General features: G+C 38.6%; 1 protein-coding gene across 1 annotated transcript in view; it reads right to left on the reverse strand.

Moving 5' to 3' along the window:
• Window positions 1-23833, reverse strand: part of Cubn (cubilin) — a 225852-nt gene that overhangs the window by 181571 nt on the left and 20448 nt on the right. Inside the window, 5 exon segments of the mRNA XM_052729218.1 lie at window positions 7484-7674; window positions 8651-8813; window positions 11054-11235; window positions 20952-21186; window positions 23357-23469. Coding sequence (XP_052585178.1) covers window positions 7484-7674; window positions 8651-8813; window positions 11054-11235; window positions 20952-21186; window positions 23357-23469 — 884 coding nt within the window.

Below are 23833 nucleotides of genomic sequence, written 5' to 3' on the forward strand. Positions count from 1 at the left end.
ACTCCACCTAAGCCTAGCTAATGAGATGGGAAGGAGTCTATGAGATGGCTGTGAAATTTCCCAAGATTTCCGGTATTAAAATATTGACTTAAAAAAAACTCTTGCTGTTTCTGACCTTTGTAAAGGTAAAACACTGGAGATTCTCTCCATAGTTGAGATATACATGAGACTCTAGTTCCATGACATTATGCTGGAGGACGGAGCACCCCAATATCAATCTACTCTCAATTAGCATTATCGAGGTCTCAGCAAGCAGCAGGCCCTGCGCTGGCGGGAGTGTTGTGGGACAGTCAGTGCTCACAGGCACTGGCACAGGTACTCTCTGGGGTCACTGGCAAGTGTGACATTCCCGCAGAAGCAGGTCTCAGCACTGTCACTTAACCAGGGCTTCGCAGTGGGCACCATAATCAGGCATTTGGGAAATTGTGGGTGTATTTTTTTGTTTTTATCTATTATTCTGATGCTGGTGGGGCGTGATCAGCATAGAGTAGTTAAGATTCACACCACTAGAGAGTCTGAAATGTGAGAGTCACACGCAAGGATTCTCTAATATCCTGTGTGATTTTCACTCAGGTGAAAGTTTGGCTCTTAAACACAAAATCTAGTCCAATTTTACATATCTAACATAAAGTACTTTCAGAAATCTTTAATATTCGCAATTTCCCCCTGGATGACCAGTAGAATACAAATGAAAAAGTACTTTTTTCTTCCTTCGGGAAAGCTGCCAAGAGGATCTCACTTTTCAGAGAAATCAGTCGCCAGCCCATACAGCCACATCAGCCTGCATTTATTCTGGAGAATTCCTGGTAGTTTAGGAGACAAACAGCTGACTCTGTTTTATCTTAAACCAAAGTTTGTCCAGGCATCTCACATATTGGAATAAATGCAGTTTTTATTTTCCTGCCTTAATTTTAATCATAACTTAATGTTTTAATATAATGTGTGGCAATCTATATAGATGAATTTCATTTCAGGATAGTAAAATGAGGGCAGAAAAAGATCTTCAAGCAGAAAAGCTTTCTGCATGCAGGGAATTAAGGAGTGCTCAGGAGACATGTCTTTTAAGCTGAGGTTGATAAGAATTATTTAGGTTAAGGGCAGTGGCTAGTAAAGGAAAGATTGGTGGGATATTGTGACATTGTTCCTCTCCTCCAAAACTGGTAGAAGCACAAAGTTCTGGAAGGATGCTTGTCAACACACATCATGTGTATTATACTCCGAATGCTATCATGAGAACATCTCACATGCAGACTAATTTGCAGGTGGATCCACATCCAACAATGTTCTGTGAAGGTAGGAACTAAAACTATTTCAAAAGCTCGGCCATGTGAGGTAATCTCATGCCGCTCCACTGAATCAGGCTTTTACCAGTTCCCTACTCTTGATGTCTGCAACAGAAACTTCTTACACTTAAGTCAAGTTATGCTACTTGACCAAACGGCAGGTCTCGAAGGGGAGAGAAACTGTCTTTTCAAGTATCTAACAAAGACAAAACAAACAAACAAAACAAAACCTCCTATAAGTAGGTATTTATAGTATTTGACAAATTCCTGTTGGTCAGTTAATGTGAAAGTGCAGAGTCTAACAATTGGCCTTTAAGAGAGGTTTACCTACTGTGAAGACTAGAACACATGAAACAATGGTAACATAGTGCCCTGCCCTCTAAACCCCAGCTCCTGTTTGCTTCTTCTATGACCATCGTCTCTCTTTTCTATTAGCCCATGAGAAGATGACAAGAAGGAAGAAAAACAGCATCAGAGCAAGCTGAAGTGGGCTAGTCCTCCGGGTCCTGATTAGTGAAACTCAAGGACATTAACAAGGGGAATGCAGCTGCCATCCAGATGTTATAAGAGGAGCTTACAGGCCTCAAGGGCCCTCAACCTGGAAGGTGCAATTGATTTTGGCTGGGTTTCTCTCCTTGTAGAAGGAAACCTCATTAATTCTGAAAGCATGAACTCTTCCTGGATCCCAGGCAGAGCAATACTGTAACCATCACATTTTAAAGAGAGATACTGAAATAAAATTTATTAACTGCTCTAACTGACCCCAAATTCATTTGTACTTAATATCCTAGCACTTGTAAATTCATACTCTCATCCAAAAAAAAATCCTCTTTTCTTAGTGCTTGGATGCTAGAATAAACGATTTCCTAATCACATAATCGCTTCTTTTGTGTGAGAGGACTGAATATCTGTTCTCTGCCATGAGACTTGCTATGTCTCCCGATGGAGCACTCACACAATCCTTTCCGTTGGTTGACTGTGAGCTTCACCACAGTCAATTGCTCAGCCTTGAGGAATTCGAGCAGATATGATGAACCTATTTCCTCATAGAGGCTTTGACTGTCATTGGTGACTCAATCATTGCTTACTTTTTCCACTACAGAGACCAGGAGCCTGGGTCCTACAAAGTCAAAGTCCTAGAAGACAGCAGCCGAGGCTCCAACAGAACAGAGCCCATACCAACATGTTGAGAGGGGCAGACAGTAAGCACAGTCATGAACCATGGGGTATGTTCTGTTTGCTATCATGTTTTATTTGCCGGAGAATGCTATTAACTGCTTATTATAACACAACCTAAAGAAAGATAACTAATATTGAAACTGGCTTGTAGTACCAAAGTGCTGTGGGATGGTCTGTATGTCAAATGTGTTGCTGATTGGTCAGTAAATAAATCACTGATTGGTCCGTGGCCAGGCAGGAAGTATAGGCGGGACAAGGAGGAGAATAGAGCTGGGAGTGGAAGGCTGAGTGGGGGACACTGCCAGCCGCCATCAGGATAAGGAAGATGTAAAGTACCGGTAAGCCACAAGCCACGTGGCAAGGTATAGATTAATAGAAATGGATTAATTTAAGCTGTAAGAACAGTTAGCAAGAAGCCTGCCACGGCCATACAGTTTGTAACCAATATAAGTCTCTGTGTTTACTTGATCGGGTTTGAGCGGCTTGGGACTGGCGGGTGAGAGAGATTTGTCCTGACTGTGGGCCAGGCAGGAAAACTCTAGCAACACCAAAGTATCTCTTCTTTTAAGAAGTCGTGGATATCATGCCATTTTCACTTGCAGAGGGAGTATAGTACATCCATTAATTTAGTGATCATGTTTACAAAAGAACCACAGGGACAGAGCAAAACACCAGTGTTCTGTAACTGGGCTCAGGCTTCTCAAGGGTTTATTTTGTTTCACTGTATATGAGTGTGTGCTTGTGTTTGTACAAGTGCATACATATGTGAGGGTGCACATATGTATGTGTGTACATGCACAAGTGGAAGTCAAAGGATACCTTAACGTGTCATCCTCAAAAACATCATCTACCTCCATTGAGATGGAGTTTTTCATTGGTCTGGAACTCAGATATTAGGTTAGACTGGCTGACCTCAGGGAGCCACCTGTCCCGAACACCCCAGCGCTGGGATTACAAATGTGTGCCACCACACATGGGTTAGGGATCAAACTCAGGCCCTCATCTTGCAAGGTAAGTTCTTCACCAACTGAGTATTGCTGCCTGCCTCTCAAGGACTTGTTTATTCATTTTGTACATACTCAACATTAGAACCCCAAAGGCCCAAGATATAATGAGTAACCCAGGCTATTTAGCCTGTGAAGCATTGCAAATGGCATTTATAGGTTGAACTAGCTCCTAAAGAAAAATTGCCCATTAAAACCTGCATTCTTATAAAGGAACTATTTCCTGTACAGAGAGCTAAGATTAACTGGGCTGCAAAACATAATTCATATGAAATTGTAAGTGTGAGCTGTAGAGCTGAGTAAGCAGTAGATGTTGACATCTGGAAGAGATCAGGTCTCAAAGCCATGCTTAATGCACGTGTGCATTTCTCCGTGTGCTAACTATGCCGATTTGTTTTTACACTACAAATTCTAAAATCCATTTAAGTATGAAAGCTTAATTCAACACAAACCAAATATGCTAAAACTAGGACATTTGACCCATCCAAGGACTGAAAACGGAACCTGACCATATGGTAACATTAAACATATTAACATACTCTCTGTGAATTGAATTGCAGGCTGATTGACTCCTTGGTGGTGGAGGGACTTGATCTTAAAAACTATGTTCATCTAATATAGGTGAATGGGAAAGGACTGTGACTTTCCCCCAAATGAGAGAATGATATGCAAGGGAAAGAAGATGAGTGACACTAGGCACAGCCTAATTATATTAGTATTATCATCATTATTATTGGCTATTGATTTTTATTCTTCATTAGCTTGTTTGACCACTTTGTGGCCAGCATTTCAGCATTTTAAGAACATTGGAGGTCTCACAAAATAGTATTGATTCCAATACCTCTATCAATAAAATTATCAGATTTTAAAACTTACTTTCTAAAATCAAGAAAATGCAACCTATTTTTCCCAGAGCATCTTCTCTCCTGATTCTAAACCCCAGCACACAAGCTTCCCTCTCTCCTTCCCATCATTCTCATCGTTGTCTTGTAGTGACCACTCAGTGATAGGCACAGTGCTAAGAGCCTGCTAAGAGTGTTGCAGGGCTCTCGGAACACAACACAACCTCTTTATCTCGGCCTGTATGGTCACACAGGATTCCTGCTTGCCTACTCCATTTCTTTTCTCCTCTATGATTCTAGTCACTATAGTCTGTTTTTAGGGGTTTTTTTACTTATCATATTTTTATATCATTCAGTGTCTGGAGCTGTGTTGGCCACTGTACCTGGTATCCCCTTTCCCTTGGATATTTGTCTTGTCAACTCCCCACCTGTAGATTCAATATGTACTGTCCTCGGGGAAGCTACCTCAGACCAGTCATAGCAGAGATAAAGTCAAGAGCTCAATTCTTTTCTTTCATTTCACTCCTTTATAATATTTTTTACATTTTGTGTCATAAATATAGAATTTATTTCCATGTCTGTGGGGAGTGGAGAAAGCCCTGAGCAAGTACAGTCCTGAGTGAATGTGGGCTGTTGACATGGATGTAACAATGTTAAGGACCTTAACCTCAGAACCACAGGAAAGTGACAAAGCCTTCACTCGGGATGAGGCTCGGAGGGATGGCAAAGCCTTGCTATGGTCTGTGTGCAGATGTTGATAGTGCGTGCAGAGAATGTCCACCAGAGCTTTCTCCCGTGGATATCTATGTCCTGAAGACTGCTCACCTATAGAGATTGCTCCTGCCAAGGTCAGCTAAACCTGCCTTCTTGTTCACTGGTATACAATAGTTCTGCTTCCTTGTTTGTTCATATGCAATAGGCCACCTCCTTGTTCAGCTGTGTGCAATAGCCCTGCTTTTCTGCCCAAGTGTACATAATTAGTAAGCTAAGCTTCTGGGATGCTCCATTTTCTCCATCAGAGAGCACAGCACACCTGATCCCAGCTCTTCTGCAGGTCTATGTGTTTGATTTCTTCCATTCTCTCTCTCCACCCCAGTCAGATCTGGCCCTGGAGGCTGTGCAAGGATGCAGCACACTCCTAAGAAGGGGGATCTTCCCCAGAAATCCTTCTGTTTCTCTAGAAGGTAGGCCCACCCACTCCATCAGCCTCTCCTGTAATGATCCTTTTCCAGTTTCCCTGAGTGGAGTGTGGGGTATATGGTTTGGGATATAAGTGGGGTGTAAAGTTCCATTCATTTCCCTCCATAGCCTACTTCAAGCCTCAGCTTTAATGTCATATGCTTTAGATATTCTTACTCAATCTACAACTGGAATTTTCTGGAACAAAAACATAAACTTTCATTGCTACCACCCGTGTCTTTCATTCAGAGGAGTCCTGATGGCTTAAGCCGCACATGAAATTAATGAGAGGGCACTGCTTTGTGTTCTGGAAAGATCTATCGTACTGTTCTATGCTATTGAAAAGCTCTCGTAGGCAAGAACAAATGAACTAAAAGTTAATCTCTCTTTGAATTCACCCTTTGTAACCATGTCACCCTGACCATGGGCAAATGTGTTTTTAGAAGTAGAAACTTTAGTTAAGATGTGTGTGTGTGTGTGTGTGTGTGTGTGTGTGTGTGTGTGTGTGTGTGTATGCATGTGTGTGTGCATGTATGCATATCTGCGTGTGTGCATGCATATGTGTGTGTGCATGCATAGGTATGTGTACAAATGTGTGGTTTTTAAGATACCAATGATCTTTTATAATTTCCATCAAAACCTTATGGGTTGTGCACATATCAGAATGTAATTAGTTATATGGCTGGCTATGGAAGAGTCTTATTGACTGATTCTGTGCTGATAAGCTCTTCAAGGCAAGAGTGAAAATTTAGTCTAGGAGACCTTACATTTTTATAATGTTTTGTAATAACCTTTAAAGCTTTCTTTCTCATTCCTTTCCTTGATTTTATTCTCCCAGAGGTTAAATAAATAGATAAGGCATCTTACTGAGGTAGAAACTGAAGTACTCGAAGAATTGCCCAAAGTTACACTGACATCTAACAACAGAACTGAAGTCATAACTTAGATCATTTAACCCAGTCCAATTCTAACTACAAAATACTCAGCCACTCTGCTTTACAAATTAAGTTGCTGGGTGTCAGTCAGTTTTGTGATTTTTTTCCCCCACAACAATTTAAAGGAGTTCACTAGATGGGTAGAAATCCATGGAGAGTATTCATCGAAGACACAGAGGGTCTGTCATTCCAGATGCACTAACAGGTCCTACAGTTAGTAGAAGAACCTTCGTCAGGAATACACAGAAACTCTGCAGAGTCCCTCCATATCACAGTGATGCTTTTGCTCATCTTCGACAACTAATGTGCCTGGCCTCACAGTCTCCTGTGACTTGAGAGTAAGGTGTGGAATTCACAGAGCCATAGTCTCTAGGGAAGACTAAGCTTCTCTTGTGGTTAAAGGCACACAATTACAAGTCTGTTCTTGCAAGAGACCAGTGCAACTCCTAAATTCAAACCACTACTTACTAAACACCAATTGTGGGCAGGAAAGTTAACATCTCTGAGCCTAGGATTCCAGAGATTAAAATGGGAGAATGTGAGGATTTAATGAGTCAGTAAAACTGTGTCAAGACTGGCCGGGTAATATGAGCAAATATCTGACTTTCTCTATGTTATGATGCCTGACAGATAAAATTGCTCCAGAAATTTTAATCCTATCAATAAATCTAGTTACATTTGCTCATGGGCATGGGCCATGGTGATCAGGGCTCCATTGAACAGCTCATAATTGAGCACTAGTATGAGTTTCTAGTTTCAACTCTCCTTTTTTGTGCTTCCCTAGCTCCCTTAGCAAGTTCTTGTTGTTCACCTTCCTTAGGTCTGTGGTAGACGGATCCTTTTAGATCCCTTGAGTACTTGTCCTTGAACTCTCCCTTCACCTGGCAGCTTCCCACTCCCCACGCTGCTGGTTCAGAGGAGAGGTATGAAATGCCATTTCTGACCAGCTCTCTGGAGATCTAGAGGCACCTGGCTGGACAGTCATTTGAAGACCACCACCACTCTACAGAAGGTGAAGATTGTAATGAGTGTCCCCCAGGGTCACTGAGGAGAAAGGTTACCTCGATGTAAGTGTGAGTACAGCCCATCTGGCTCTCCAGCTCCACGTGGGTAAAGTTGATATCTATTTTCTCTCCTTTGGGCTGTGTGATGAGATAGACACACTGTCTGTTGCGATTGAAAGGTCCAGACAAGGGAGGAAAGAGGAGCTCACCCTCGGTGTCCGTGTAGTTCCCACCACAGGGCAGATCCGCTGAGGAGAACCAAGGAGGAGGGAATGGTCACGGGGATGGCAATCCTCTGGCTTGATACACTAGATTCAATTGTCAAAACTTTAGCTCGCTCCTGCTCCACTCTGCTCTGTCCACTGTGTGTAAGTCCATGCCACTCATTATATGATTTTCAGTTTCACATAGATATGTGCATATGATATAGATATACAGATAGATATATAGATAGATGATGGATGGATGGATAGGTAGGTAGGTAGGTAGATAGATAGATAGATAGATAGATAGATAGATAGATAGATAGATAGGTAGATAGATAGATAAGACAGCTATAGGAACTACTGAGACCGACTGCATTCAGCCTGAAGCCAAAGCAAAGGGAGAAGGGACCAATGAGAATGTTGTTATTTTTCCTGATACAGGGATTTACAAGGTGTTTCCCCCATGAACTCTCACTGAGAACACAATAATAGGTGTCAAAAGTGAAATCCTCTAACTCACTCAAATGAAAACCATAGAGTATTTCATTTTTGTTCTGTGTTTCCAGGTCTGAATGTAGCTGAAGGTACCATAGCTAAGTGTATGGAAGTGAACTCTAGGAACTGGAACAATACCTTCCTGGAAGTTGGTTTCTGTGCACTGGATGTGATCCAAGAATGAAGCTAGGTATTTCTCAAACAGACCGCACTGTGCTCATAAACAATCTTGTGTGCAAGAAAACAGAAAACACCACTAGGGAACTGAGGTTCTGAATTAGTTCAATTTAGGTGCCTGTGGTCTCCATCATAATATGGATCCCATAATTGAAGGGTTAAGAGGTATTATAGTATTTAACACTGCGGAGATAAAGAATGAATATGAAGTGGTATGAGAAATATCCATGAAGGCATGGCACTAATCTAAGAAAGCCTTCATGTGAGGCATCCCTATAACAAGCAGCTGTGAGCACAGCACCACAGTCCCAGTGTACGGTCAGTCCTCAGTGGGTCGGTTACTTACATGGTGTGGTTAGATAGGTGATGTGGAAACCCTTGTCAGTGATGTCACCATCAGAATGGAAATGAATCCTGGCAGCGGGGCCCGTAGTCTGGAGTGGTGGGGTAGACAGAGAAGTGCAGAATTTCCCAAGAACGGGATCTTGTTGGAAAGGACCATCTCGAATCTAAAACAAAAGTACAAGTCAGTAAGGTGAAAGAAGTCAGGTTCTCACTAACCAAGTTACTTGGGACACAGGCTTCAGAAAAATCTGTCATTTAAGTATGGTAGCAAGGCAGAGTAATTTGAAGCGCTGGATTAACACAATCTATCATCTAGGACGTTTCCATGTCATATACATAACTAACACACAGTCAGTGTTGGGTAAAGAATGTGTGCTCACAGTCTAGTCAAATGCCTCATCTACTGCTGGAATTTCAACTCTGGGGCAGAATACATACTTAGGATTTTTCTTATGCTGATGTAAAGTTTAGTGTTTTCTTTCATGGTTCCCCTTCCCTAGAGTGAAGAAATCCTAGTAATTTAGAAGGAAATGAGTATTTCAAAGGAAATAGGAGAATGGATGATAGTAATGAGAACTGATCGGGGTGAGTACAGGGGTGTGTGGAGAGATGCAGATGGGAGAGCATAAGCATCAAGATGCTTTAAAAGCACAACTGTGATGGTCATTCAGCACTGAATACAGTAGCCCCTGTATAGTGACAGTGTAAACAAACTGTTTCTTTTTCTATGTTCTCATGTGTGTGAATTCTGTGTGCATGTGCCTGTGAGTGTGTGTGTATTATAGGTATAGGGGTGTGTGTGTGTGTGTGTGTGTGTGTGTGTGTGTGTGTGTGTGTGTGTGTGTGTATCTATAAGCATGCATATGTATTTGTGGCCAGGTCATTCTTATGGAAGTCAAAAGACATTCATGAATCAGTTTTCCCCTTCCTTTGTCAGATCTGGTAATCAAAGTCAGGTCCTCAGGCTTACTGGATAAGTGCTTTTATCAGCTGAACCATTTTACCTACCCAACCTATAATGAGGTTACATGCATAATGGTGTCCACTCAATGGTTTTTTTTTCCTCTTCCTCCTCCACCTCCTCTTCCTTCTCCTTCTTTCTTCTCTTCTTTCCCCCATCTTCCCTCACCGCCCCCTCCTTTTAGCAGGACTGAGGATTGAACGTAGGGTCTTGTGTAATCTCCAGGGTTAAAACCCCTTGTTGACTTTTTATGCATTGAATAAATCACCTTGACCACTCGATAATTCTGACATAATTGCAAAAATCTATACTATATAGAACACCAAGGAGTGAATGAACTGAAGAATATTCTCATATGGTCAATTTCATTTACTCAAATTAATTTTTCCATTGGCAGCAAATTTATAGGGCAATGTTACTTTATTTTTCACTTGTAACTAGTTCCTTGAAACACTGATGAGAAATGAGAGGGAGTTCAATATTGTCCAGATGATTGATACTTTCTATAATGTGGTGTTCAGGAATTAATATGTAAGAATAAAAAGGCTTTAATCTTAATTTGATGGGATTTATTGAATATTAATTTCACAATAACTCACTTTTCACTGTCAACTTTTTAAAGGATATTTTGCTAAGACTTTCCAAGGAGAAGCTGATCTTTGAGTCATTCCCAGAGGTTTCAAATCCATTATTACCACTGCTAATGACTAATGACTTCAACTTTGGAGACCTGCTTGGCAGCTGCATCCTTCATCCTTTATGAATAATTCCACAGCACTCCATCCTTCTCTAATGGACTGAGAAAGACTCATTGTCTCTTTAGCAGTGCTGGGGGGTACTGAGATTTACGGTAATAAAGGGACAGGAAGCGCCCATGAACTCAATCTCCTTAGTGACCTTTCCAGTCTACAAGTAGAGAGCAACGTTTTTTATGTATCTAATTGTGTATGGAATTTGAATGTAACAGTCCCTTTCCTCCTCTATATTGTAACTTTTTGCTAATGGGATAGAGCAGACTGACTCGTCTCTTCTCGAGGGTGATTTTCAACATTTTCCAGTGAGATTTAACACTGACAACCCTTTCCACAGAATCGTTATGGCTCACTAAAATCAAGTGGTGGGACACCCTGAGGGCTTGCCTTGGACAACTAAAAATTAGAATCTATATTGGAGGAGACAGTCATTGCTTAGGATTTGTTCTCATTCCGGGAGACTAAATCTCAAGTAAGGGATGGGGGAAGGCAAGGCAAGTTCTTCCACACTCAAGACAAACCTAGAAATGGAGTAACAAACTGGAGTGATGGAAATTAAAGATTTAGCATTGGTTGCCTAAGTATTCATAACAAACCTGGGCCATCCATGGGCATCATTAACCTGTGTCCTGAGTGCTAATCATACCGTACCAAGGCCTTTCTAAATGTATTTTGGTTTGGTTTGTTTTACCTCCAAATAATCTTTACTGCAGTCACTGTGGCTCTCCAGGCTCAAGGTCCCAAAGGTAAATGTTATCAAGTAGCCAGGATGAGCTAGAATGTGCCAGACACAATCTCTTCCTGGAGGGTAGTTTCCAGGGTACCCCGGAGATGTAATAGAACCATAATCACTAGTCAGTATGCCGCCACACTCTGAAATAAGAAGGGAAAATGACTAAGTTCATATGTGGGCTAAATTCACATAGACTCTGCTGTCAGAAGGCAAGATCTTTTTCACAACTATGAAGAGTTTAGGTTAGGAGGCCCTCATAAATTACACAGTCCTTGGAGCTGCCCAGCTTCACAGCTATAAATCTACTACAAACGGATAAGTAAACAAGTCACCCATGCAGGAACTCTGTACCTACAGAACATCATACAGTTATGTGATTTAAGACACAGAGATGACCCTTCTGAGACATAAATAATGAGAATATAGACTCAGTTCTTTAGCCCTGAAGATTAGTTTCTATATATTAACTCTAAAAATGCTGGAACTTCTGGCAGCCCCTACATCTGTCCATGAACCAGAACACTTTATATTTCAAAACAGTTAAGGAACACATAATTTTCTTTTGGAAGGGTTTTCATATACTACAATAAATTATTATATTTATATATTATATAATTACAAAATAAATTGTCTTATATGTAAATCATATATAAATTTTATAATATATAAATTATAAAATAAATACATTGTTCACTTTATAAATGAGGACATTTAAATGTACATGGTGATTAAGCCACTGCCCAGAAATGAAGCAGATAGGGCACTGAATGGGGCTTCCTGGTGCCATCTCCAGCACACCACACCAGCTCCTTACATGGTACTCAATGACTGGAAATGCGAAGAAGAACTCTTTCTCTTTAATATTCACATTTATTTAATGAAGAATCTGTGGTGGCTATTAAGGAATGTTACTGTAGAATCAAAAAGTAAAAATACCAACTATTCTAGACTTTTGGTAAATATACCCTAAGAAAGAAATTAACTAAGGTGACATTTTAAGTATGTAAAATGATATGATATTTAGATAACTATACACACACTCAGGCAAAGCAAAACCTGAAACAATTAGTTACATAGTTTTCATTGCTTCTAACAGGGACCATCCAAGTTCAGAGAAAGGTATTCTTATAAAACTTAACTTAAAAATTATTATGAGCATAAAGCTTTTTAATTCTTAAGATAATATAATCAATGTAAAATCTTAAAGATCAAATGTAAATATAATAAATAACAGTTATCATCTATAATGTAGAAAATTTCAAAAAAAAGTAGTACTATGAAGAGAGTACACTGAGAAGATTCCAGTGTCCTTTGTACACATAGGAAAATGTCCAGCATCTCTGCGACCACTGAGATAAGGTTTCTTGACTGTTGAAGTGATAAAAGTCCAGAATTTTTAAAATAAGTTACTAGACTGGCTGTGGGGAAATAGCCATTGTCCCACATTATTGTAAGAATATAGGATAGTCTGTCAACTGCAGAAGAAATATGTCACATAGAGTAGCAAAACCTTATGCCTGCTTGTTGACCAAACAATCCCAAAGGCACAGTGGTGAGGTTGGAATAAGGCCAATATACAAGGTATTTGTTGCCATAAAATCTAGAATTTCAAAAGAGTAGAGGAAACAGACAAAATGGCCATCAATACACAGTTGATTGAATAGGCCGTGATGTATCTAGTCTCCAAGGTCCAGGAAGGACAAGGAAACCCTCTGAATATGAAATGCTTCCTTTTATCTGAGAAGGGAAAGTATTAGTCTGTATGACCATTGGAGGGATAACTGCAAAGCTAATTTTAAAAGCCATCTACTTATAGCAGACAGCAGAGCAGGAGTCAGGAATGGAAGCTAGACATTTGAAAACGCACAATGTTTACTAAGATGGCTTTAGCACTGTGCATACATTTTATATAACTATAAAATGACATTTTTAAAAAATCTTAAAAATCACAAACAAAAAGAAATAAGGTGGTGGCGCACGCCTTTAATCCCAGCACTCAGGAAGCAGAGCCAGGCTGATCTCTGTGAGTTTGAGGCCAGCCTGGTCAACAGAGCAAGATCCAGGACAGGCACCAAAAGAACACAGAGAAACCCTGTCTTGAAAAAATAAAACAACAAAAAAAGAAAGAATTTCACTACACTGAAAAGCTAAACATGAATACTAAAAATATGTCTTTAAAATTCTATAATACTGCCAAGAAAAATGTACCTTTAGCTTTATTTATTTACTTACTTAGATGGGGCCATGCTATGTTTGTCATTCAGGTTTGGGATTTGTGATCTTTCTGCCCTCCACTTCCTGAGTGGGACTATAGGTGTGTACCAGCATGCCCCGCACAAAATGTTTTCAGCATAAAACATCAGCAACAAAACATTAAATAGTTTTCCATTATGTTATTAGTGATAATATTGGCATTGGCCTTGGAAAATCAAATTTGTAGCGTCAAATCCAGAAGTGATATGCTGATGTCACTGGGAATCATGTTTTTTAGTGGATGAGAGAAGAGCCATAAATATCAAGGAAAAATAAACCTTAGAATCTCAACACACCAATATATTGCAGGATTACTGCAGGTCTAGCATTTATTTCCCTTAATAATATTAATAAAAAGGCATTTTCTACTTCTTCCCATTGAGTTCTCCAGAGACACTGAGAGTCCCAGCAACAGAAACCATTCCCAGCACCCATACGTAGGATCTAAAGTCCATTTCCCATTGAAAGAATGGCAGATCTTTCAGGAAGCAGCCCTTTGCAGTGCTGAGATCATAAAAACATGGAAATGGCCTGGAACATTCTTTCAAAGCAGAAAACAAAGCAACTTTCAAAGGTAACTGGGGTCTGGTCAAACAGACTCAGAAACAAAGTAGAAAAAAACTCTCACTAAATGAAACAATTGAACATTTTTAAAGTATCTAAAATATTTTAAAACACATCAACTCTCATCAAATATACTAATTTCTAGATATCAAAAACAAAATGGAATAATAAATAATCATTTTAAAGAATTCTAGAGAACCAAGTCATTAACTCAAATACCAATAGAAAAGGGAGCAAATTGTAAATGTATTCCACAGTTCCTGTGTTCTAGCTTGCTCCCTGTGGCTCTCATGAAACCTGAGCAAGAGCAACCTAGGGAGGAAAAGAATTTGTTTGGCTTAGGGTATGGTGGTCATCAAAGAAACCAAGGTAGGGTCATCAAGGAAACCAAGGTAAGAACTCAAGGCAGGAATCTGGGGGCAGGAACTAAAACAGCAGAGACCCAGGAGGAATGTTGCTTACTGTCCTGCTCTCCATGGCTTGCTCAGTTAGACTTTTTACACAAATAAGGACCACCTGCCTAGGAATGGTAACACCCACAGTGGGGTAGACCCTCTGCCATCAATTACCAGGTAAGAAAATGCCCCATAAACTTGTCCTATTCCCAGGTGACTCAAATTTGCATCAAATTGACAAGCATTTGATCACATTCTTTAGGTCTGAGAATCTAGTGTCTATGTGTAAATAAATATCTGACATAGTGAACTTATAATTTAAGATAATAAATACATTAATAAATCATGCACTCTCATCACTTTTTGAGTTCCTATGAATCTAAAAGCTGCAAAAAAAAAAAAAAAAAACCCCAAAAACAAATAAACGAAAAACTGCAGAAAGCACAAAAGAGACACTTTGGAATGAGAAGATCAACCAAGATCAACAGTCTTACTGTTGATCAATACTAAAGTAATACTAAAGACAAAGAAGATATGATGTGCTACCCAAAGTAGATACTTTGGCCAGATTTTTAAAAATGAATTAAATAGAACTTTTGACCCAAGAACCATTTTACAACATTATAAATGGCACATGGATGCAAACACCACAATTCATAATGTTGGATGATGTATAGAACACACTACTAGTCTTTATCAAGTAAATTCCAACAGTGCTTGATTCTTGGTATTAGGAACTACTGTTTATTGTTGCTGTTTGGGGGTATCAAGGAACAGACAGCCTGCTACTGTGATCTTTGAACAATGGAGAAGCCTATATGCTGAACCCGGTACTCATCCTGAAATTCTTCCTGTGTGTAACTTCCAGATGGTACCGAGGTAAACAAAGGAGACAATGACTTCTGCTAACTGAAGTCCACAAAAATGTGAAGTTTCTCAAGTAGTCAAGATTTCAGAGCAACATATAAAAAAGCAGTTGCATGGAGAAAATACCAAACATTTTTGTGGGAGTTTCCAAGGTAATTAGAAGAAGCCTTAACTGCTGATACACTGAAGACGACTACAGAATATCTGAGACCAGTTCAGGGTGTGGGGCCAGAGAATGCCAAAGTTGAAGAGGATGAATAACCTAATACTATTATAGACCCAGTCAGAAGGGAAAGAGTTTTGTGAACATCCTGAAAACTGAATGGAAAGCTCAGTAAAGCTAGAACCGTATAGCAGGAACCATGGTACTCCACCAGGATTAAGGGGACGTTTTGAAACACCCTTCTTAATTTAGGCATCAGCTGGATCGAGGTGCTCTGTCAGTGCAGTAACTGCCAGTTAAAACAAAACCAACTGTTTAGAGAACATAACACAACCCAGAATCCTTATAATAGCATATCTGTGATGCTCTGCTCATGACACAAATGTACTAGGCCCAAGTGGGAAAAAGCAAACAATAATTAACAAGGGAGTCACTCTGAGCAAAGCCAGAAACAAATCTGATATTGGAGTTCCCAAACAATTCGTAGGACCACAGAGGTTAGTTATAGAGTAAGAGACCAGGGTGTACAGAAAACAAGGCTCTCTAAATCAATACGATGAAAGCACATACAAATTCACAGAGATTGAGGCAGCATGCACAGGCCCTGCACAGGTCTGCAACTGGGTCGTTGTGTACAAAGTATGGTTTTCAGTTTAGTGTTTTTATGGGTTTCCTGAATGTGTGAACGAGTAATTCGGTATCTTTTGCCTTCTCTTAGACTTTTTTCCTTCTGTTTGTCTTGTCCAACTTTGATGTGTTAGTTTTTGTTTTATCGTATGATATCACATCACATCACATCATATCATATCATATCATATCATATTATATTATTTTCCCTTAGAAGCCTGTTTGTTTTCTTATGAGAGACAGAAAGGGAGTGGATCTGGATGGCAAGGGAGGAGGGGAGGGACTGAGGGGAGTAGAGGGAGGGGAAACTGTAATTAGGGTATGTTTGAGAAAAAAATCTATTTTCCATAAATGAAAAAAGAAAAATAAAAATGTGATATCTGTAATAGAGAAGTCTTTACATGGTGAGTGATTTTTATCATTACATTGGATACAGTAGAAGACAGGACCTCATGTACGTAGCTAGACATTTCAAAAGTTCCAAAAGAAAGTAAACAAGTGAATCAAGTTTAAAAGAAGGAGAAAAACCAATTGGAAGGGGAAAGGAATGCAAGAATAAGAAAGCAGTGAAGCACAATCATAGCCTCTAACATATATTAATACATCATATGAATTCCAAATTGAGAGGAGATAGGGATATTAGAGGGGAAGGTGTGGCAACCTAAGTATTACAGTTGACTTTCCAGAGAGAAACTATGCAGGACAGAGACAATGAAAGGACAGGTTATGATAATATTCTTCTAATATATTATTATTAGATGTAATATATAATATAATATTCCGAGTATAAAGGTGACTATTGGTCCAGCAAATGCTGAAGCCAACAGCAGTGTGTGTGGTATTAGATGCATTAAAGGATGTGCTTGAAGAGGAAGTAAAATAACCCTACATAGAATGCAAATTTCTCTCTACTTGCAAAAGATGTAATTTTACACACAGAAAAATCCCTAAAGACTCCACCAAAAATAGTTAGATCAATAAAATAAGCTAATAAACTAATTCAGGAAGGCTACAGGTTATTTATTAACTATGTACATATTAATAATAAATTATCCAAAATAGGAGGTTTTTTTAAAATCCCATTCAAAATAGCATCAAAAAGTGATTCACCTCATGAATAATTTAACCAAGGACGTGGAAATATCCACAGACTGAAAACTACAAAAGAATGCTAAGTGAAACTGAGTAAAATATAAATAAGTGGGAAGATATACATTCATAAATTGGAAGAATTAATATTATTTTCAAGAACCCATGGAACCCAAGGTGATCAACAAATTCAATATCACCTCCTTCAGATTTCCAATGGTATTTTCTGTAGAAACAGAAAATCAGTCCTGTATTTCATACAAAACTACAAAGACTCCAAATAAGTAAAACAATCCTGAGTAAGAACAAAGCTGGAGACATCACAGCACTCAGTGTCAAAAAATATAAAACAGCTCTAATCAAAGCTCTATTAGGAGTATGTAAACAGACACCTAGTTCTATATATCAGAATAGAAAACACAAAAATGAATCTGTTTCCTACTAGACTGATTTTAGAAAAGGGTACTAAGAACAATCAATAGAGAAAGAATAACCTTCATTATAAATGTTTTTCAAGGTGGGGCTTCACTTGCAAAAGAATTGAACTTGACCATTATTTCATATCTTATAAAAATGTAAGCCGAAAACAGACTAATGACTTAAATATATGGACTGACTCTGTAAAACCACTACTAAAACAGAAGGAAAGATCCATATTGTAGATCGGAATAATGATTAATTTTGAACCCAGCTCCAAAACACACAGGCAACAAAAGTCTATAGTTAGTGGAAAAAAAAATTGATACACCGTAATAAGATGTTTCTGCACACCAAAAGAAACAATCAATGGACTGAGGAGAGAGCCTGGAGGGTGGATAAAACATCAATAATCCATATCTTATAGTGTGGTGAGGGGTTGATGGCCAAAAGAGATAAGGAACACCAACACCAAGAGGGGAAAACCCCAGGAACTAGTACGGCCATTGTCAGGGGGATGCTGGGCGGCAAGTGTGTTTAAGTTATACTGCAGGATCAACTCTGGACCTCTGAAGCTCAGCGTGGTAGCAATAGTTAACACAACATGATGTAACTGAAACTTGTTAAGAGAGTAGTTCTTAAACATTCTCACTACATACAGAATGAAAAGGAAAAATAAATATTTGAAATAATATTTAGGCAGGAAAAAATAAATATTTGAAATAATTAGAAAAGGAAAATCAAATAAAATATATAAAGCAGAGTTGTCAGAACCAAATAAATGAACTTTATAGTCACAGCCTGATATCTCTGCACAGTTCTCTCATCAGTAGAGCAAACATCTTAAGTCACTGGAGAAATAAAATATTTGAACAAAACTACTGTCCAAATAGACTAAGTTAACATACATGGATGGCCATACCCAATTTTTGCAGAATGCATGTTTTTCCTCCCCTTAAGGGGAATACCAAAATAAAAACATTAATTCATGAAGCGAATTCCGAATACTTGATACATACTTCATTACTGAGTGACCACACTAGTAATTATGGTCACCGAGAAACCAAAATAAAAATGGAAAAATATCTTAAACTAAATACTATTTACACATTAAAACCTGTGGATAAAGATAAAACAAAGTAAAATGCTTCACTTCAATGCATACATGAACAAGTATTTTTGTTGCTTATGAGTACTGATGTGTATGTGTATATGCAGAGGTCAGGGGCTGGCTTCCGGTGTCTTTTTCAGTCACACACCACCTCACATATTGAGGCAAGCCTTCTCACTTGAACCTAGAGTCTGCTGATTTGGTTCATCTAGGCAGCCGTGCGCTCTGAGGATCTACTTTCTCTGCCTCCCAAGCACTGGGGTTATAGGCAGGTTGTTACTCTTGCCTGGCTGCCTGGCTTTTATGGAAGTCCCTGTAATTCCACTAAGCCTCTCCTCGGCCACTAAAAAAAAGTATTTTTAAAGGCCAGAAACCACTTTCCAAACCTTCTAGGTCAAAATCTCAGGAAGATCATAAAAGCAACAGTAAGTTAAGCTTTCCAAATATAAGAGAGAGAAAAAGTTCACCTTTAATGTAAGTAAGCTTGAGATGGATTCAACACACTAATGTGGCAGAAGTAATGCAATGTGACTTTAAGGAACTGATTGCCAGCTGCCAGCACCTGCTGGGCTTTGCTGTAGTGCTCCCTCTGGGAGATGGCAATAAACATAGAAGAACACCTGTTAGAGGGGCACCAGCCTGAGAGTATTCTCACTTAACGGACAATATTGCTGCCCATGTGACAAAGGCTGTTTCCCTTAGTTCTGGGGCTCAAACCGAGGGCCTTATATGTCCAACAAGAGCCCCTCTGTCAAGCTCAAGTGATTCGTTTTGACCGTGTAGCCCACTTGGACCTTCAGAGAACTACAGAACTAGCTAACGTCTGATAGTTGCTGCTTAACAAATTTTAGTTACTAATCGTCATCTTGAGCCCTTTCCAAAGTTCAAGCCCACAAAATAAACTAAGATTCCATAACACTGAATTTTTCAGTTATTTGCTAGATAGTAATTGAAATAGGAGAAAACACTCTTGGTTTGATAAAAGTCACCTACAAAAATTTACATCTAACATTGTATTCAATAAAAAAATACTGAATGAAAAAAAAAAATACTGAATGTTTCCCCGATGTAGTCGAGAAAAAGACAAAAACTCTCCTCTCCTCTTTATCTTAGCACCATATTGCATATTTTAGCCAAGGCAATAAGTAAAGGAAAAGATGTAAGACTTAGGAAAATATGAAAAATTACAAATATCCTTCCTCACAGATGACATGATGGCAATGAAAAATAGAAAAGAATCTTTGAAAGACTTAGAACTTAAACTGAAATCTATGAAGCATTACCAGATAAAAAGCTTATAAAAGTGAGTACCAATTGAGTATAATAAAGAACAACACCTGGGCACAGTGGCACACACTTTCAGTTCCACCACTTGGAAGACAGAGACAGGAGGATCACTGTGAGGTCAAGGCTAGCCTGGTCCATAAAGTGAGTTCCAGACTGGCTGGAACTAAACAGTGAGACCAAAACAAACAAACAGAAAATTATCAATTATCAAGTGGTCATTAAAATAAGGACTATTACAGAAAGGAACAGGCAATGTCCCCAGTGATATTCTTGGAGTAAATTTACTAGTGGAAGTTATAAAAACGGTTTTCTGATTGATAGTGAGAACCCATTAATGAAAACACCACCTCCTTTGGTCATAGGATATGGAGAAATCAAGTTGGTACTGACCAGGATGTTTCCTCCCTGTAGTTCTAGAAGGTTCTATGCAGGCTGCTGTGGAAGGGAGGATTCATCTGTGAACCCTGTAAACTGCAACAATCACCTGTAAAAGGTATGTCCATGGTGCCATAGTGGCATGCATTAGTTACAGGACAACCAATCACATTCTGAATGGATTTAAGGTTTGCTCCATAAGAAGAAACACATGCTTGGTACTGTAAATCTGGCCAAGAACCCAGCTCCCAATGATCAGTCCCCTAGCAGCCCCAGTGAGGACTGCACCTCCAGTAGTATGTGGGAAACACAAATTGGACTTGGTGAATTATTTAAAAACAAGAAAGAAAGAAAATGACATGACATTGGCTAAGGTAAGGTAAGGATGGATCTGAGAGCAGTTAGGGAAGAGGGGAAGTAAATACAATAAAAATAAATTGTATTAAGTTCTGAAACAATTAGTACAAATATTATATTAAAACAACCCAAAAAACTCTGTCCAGTAATTTGATCAGGACCTCATTACTATTCATGCATTTTAAACTTGGCAACACACACTAATTTTTCTGGTCTTAAATTCAAAATTGAATTCATTTTAAAATTATTTGTTCTTAACATAATTATTGAAAATGTCGCATTATTTCTAGGTCCCCCAAATGTCATAATATTATGACAATATGTCTTGCTTTCTCCTTGTTTTACACTCACCCGGCTGCGTTGCCTCCCACTTCGCTGTAAAGCCTCTTCCACGTCTTATGTATTCAGAGTAGAGATGAAAGAAAAGACTATTGCCACTGCTGTGGATGCCCTGTGGGGGCCTGGAGCCACAGTATCTCCCAAGAGGGAAAGCCGCTGAAGAATCTCCGTCGTGAATCTGAAGAAATTCTCGGGGACAGTTATTTGCTGGTTCTAAGTCAAAAAACGTGAAAGTGATATGCAGAACCTAGAAGATCATAAAAGCATTTCCATGTTAAAGCTAAATCATTTCTTCCACTAGCTAACAAGCATTTACATTAAGAGATACAGCCGTCCATCCCGAGTTACCCATCAATGCGTGCAGCAAGTCTACACATAAAGGGCTGATTTTAAAATCATTCAAACCAAATTTTAATTCATATAGAAATATGAAAAAGTCTCTGGAGAGATGGAAATGCTATTTATCCTAATTGATTCATTATATATTGTATGAATGTATGAAATGATCATGATCATATTGTGCTCCATAAAATATGGACTAATGCTATGTATCAATTTTAAAAACTCTTAATGAATAAATAAACCAAGATTTTTACAAAACTGACTAATCTACCAAGTGTATGGTCAAGAGTGTTTCTAAATAAAAAAAAAATTTAAATGGTCATTTGAAAAAATATATCTTGTTAAGTCCAAATGGCTGATTTATATTCATAACAATCCCCCCTGAGCCCCTGAAGAACCTGTAGTGTGTGTTCACCCCTATCCCATATTGATTCCACAGGGGTCAGTTGTCCAGCCTAGACTAAGACTGGAATGTGGGAATAAGTGGGCCTGGGGAAGGTCTTCAGGGGCTGGACAGCTTCCAAGTGCAAGCACTACCCAGAGCAGGAAACAGGAAAAGGGGAGTGTTTAAAGTACTAAGCACAAAAGTAGAATGGAGTGAACAAGTGCACACTTTGAATGTAATAAAATACAAAAGATTTTAAATTGATAACCCTATTTTAAAACAAATGTCTGAAAGAAGACTGTTAGATTTAATTTTCACCAGAATCAAAATTCACAACAGTATTTAGCTAGTATGAATAATTTCAAGATGTTTTTAAAATTCTGTTAGAATATTTTAATAGGTTTCCTATCATTACATTATTTCCTTACTTGAAGCAATTTAAATGGAAATCAAATAAATGTTAATTAGTTGTTTATGTTCTCTATTATATATTATAGAAAAGAGAATATATAAAATTATATCATGAAAACAGGAAAATTTTCTTAAAAATGGCAATATACATATAAAATTTTTCACATAAAATCTTTTCCTTGGAAAAATATATTTTCAATGTCAGGAAATGGAATTCATTAGAACCAAATGGAAGGAAGGAAATTCACACACCACACTCGGTGAGAAACTCTTCTGGAATTTATTCTATTGTGCAATGACCAAGCTACAGCTGGCTGTCCTTCCTTAAGGGAAAATAATACTTTCTAACCCTCACACAACATCCTCTATAGCATTAGTTTGCTGGGAAAAGTTAATGAGATTTCAGGGTGGAAACTTACCTATTAAGGCATACCACGTTAAGAATTGCTTAGAAAACAAATACTTTGGAAGTCCGACTGTTCAGGAATGATAAAAATGAAAATCATGGGCTCAGATCTTAGTTTTAAGTGCTTATGTAATGGCTTAGTCATGAATTTTGGAATCAGATGCTCTGAAGCTGTTTCTTAAAAACCATATGCTATTTAAAAAAAACACACACATACCTGGACAAATGTCTCAAACACTCTAGGCTCCCTTTATGCATGTATAAAATGGGGTTAATAATTCCTAGCATTAGAGTTTAATGTACATTGTATAAGGAACATATTGTATTAGGCACAGAGTGGATACGTCATAAGGAAGCTATCTTAATACAAGTTGCCACCATTTCAGGACAGTACATTGAGGTCTGTGGTCATCTTCAAATACTACTTTTGCAGAAACAGCATGGTTGTACAGATTAACTACTGGCCTACAGCTAGACCACCAATGTTAGGAATCCTTCCTTATCAGAAGTAAACAAACAAACAAAGAAAAAACAATGGGCTCTAGAACAAAACTTCACTTGGAAATTCATCTATTCCTCTTATAAACTAGGTAGTATTCAAAATAAAAACTTCAAAGCTTCTCTTATTTTCTATTATTTCAACTGTAAAATAAAGATATTTGTTTATTTAGAAGAATTTGTATGAAGTTAGACAAAGAAAAACAAAGTATCTAGCCCAAAGCCCAGCACTTACCAAATATTCAATATATAAGAGTTGAATTATCATCATATATATTTTATATGTGTGTATACACATGCATATATATGTCACACATATCAAATGTTTAAATGTATAAGTGAAATCTGCTCATGGACAAAAATTACTATACTTACCTTTTCCTCATCAGTCCTGACAACCCAGAAACAGTTAAGATCATGAACATAGGTATCATTAGGGCTCTGGTAGGCAAAGACTCCTTGTGTCCCCGAGAGGATCTCTCCACAAGCTAAAAAAAAAAAAAAAAAAAAAAGAGTTGTGTTTTTCATAGATTCTCAAAAGGAAGAGGCCAGGCACACACCCCCCCCCCCCATCCTGAAGTTTCCTCTTCTCTGGTCCCTTTCAGTTGATATCAAGCCACACCCCACCTTGTATCCACTGTCTGTTTCATACCCATCACCTTTTCTACAAACTTCACTCGATTCCTTTCTTTTCTTTTGCTAACCCTCTCCAAACCTTGATGAACTAGACCTTACCCCTGATTCAATCACAGCATTACTTCTGCCAGCTCCTGCCCCCTTCCTGCTAAGTCCCAGGCAGACTTAGCTCCCTGGTTACAGATAAATGGAGAGGATGTTTCATGCTTTGATATT

The sequence above is a fragment of the Peromyscus californicus genome, unplaced genomic scaffold (assembly GCF_007827085.1).
Source record: "Peromyscus californicus insignis strain IS unplaced genomic scaffold, ASM782708v3 Scaffold_8__1_contigs__length_139910024, whole genome shotgun sequence".
NCBI classification, from domain to species: Eukaryota; Metazoa; Chordata; class Mammalia; order Rodentia; family Cricetidae; genus Peromyscus; species Peromyscus californicus.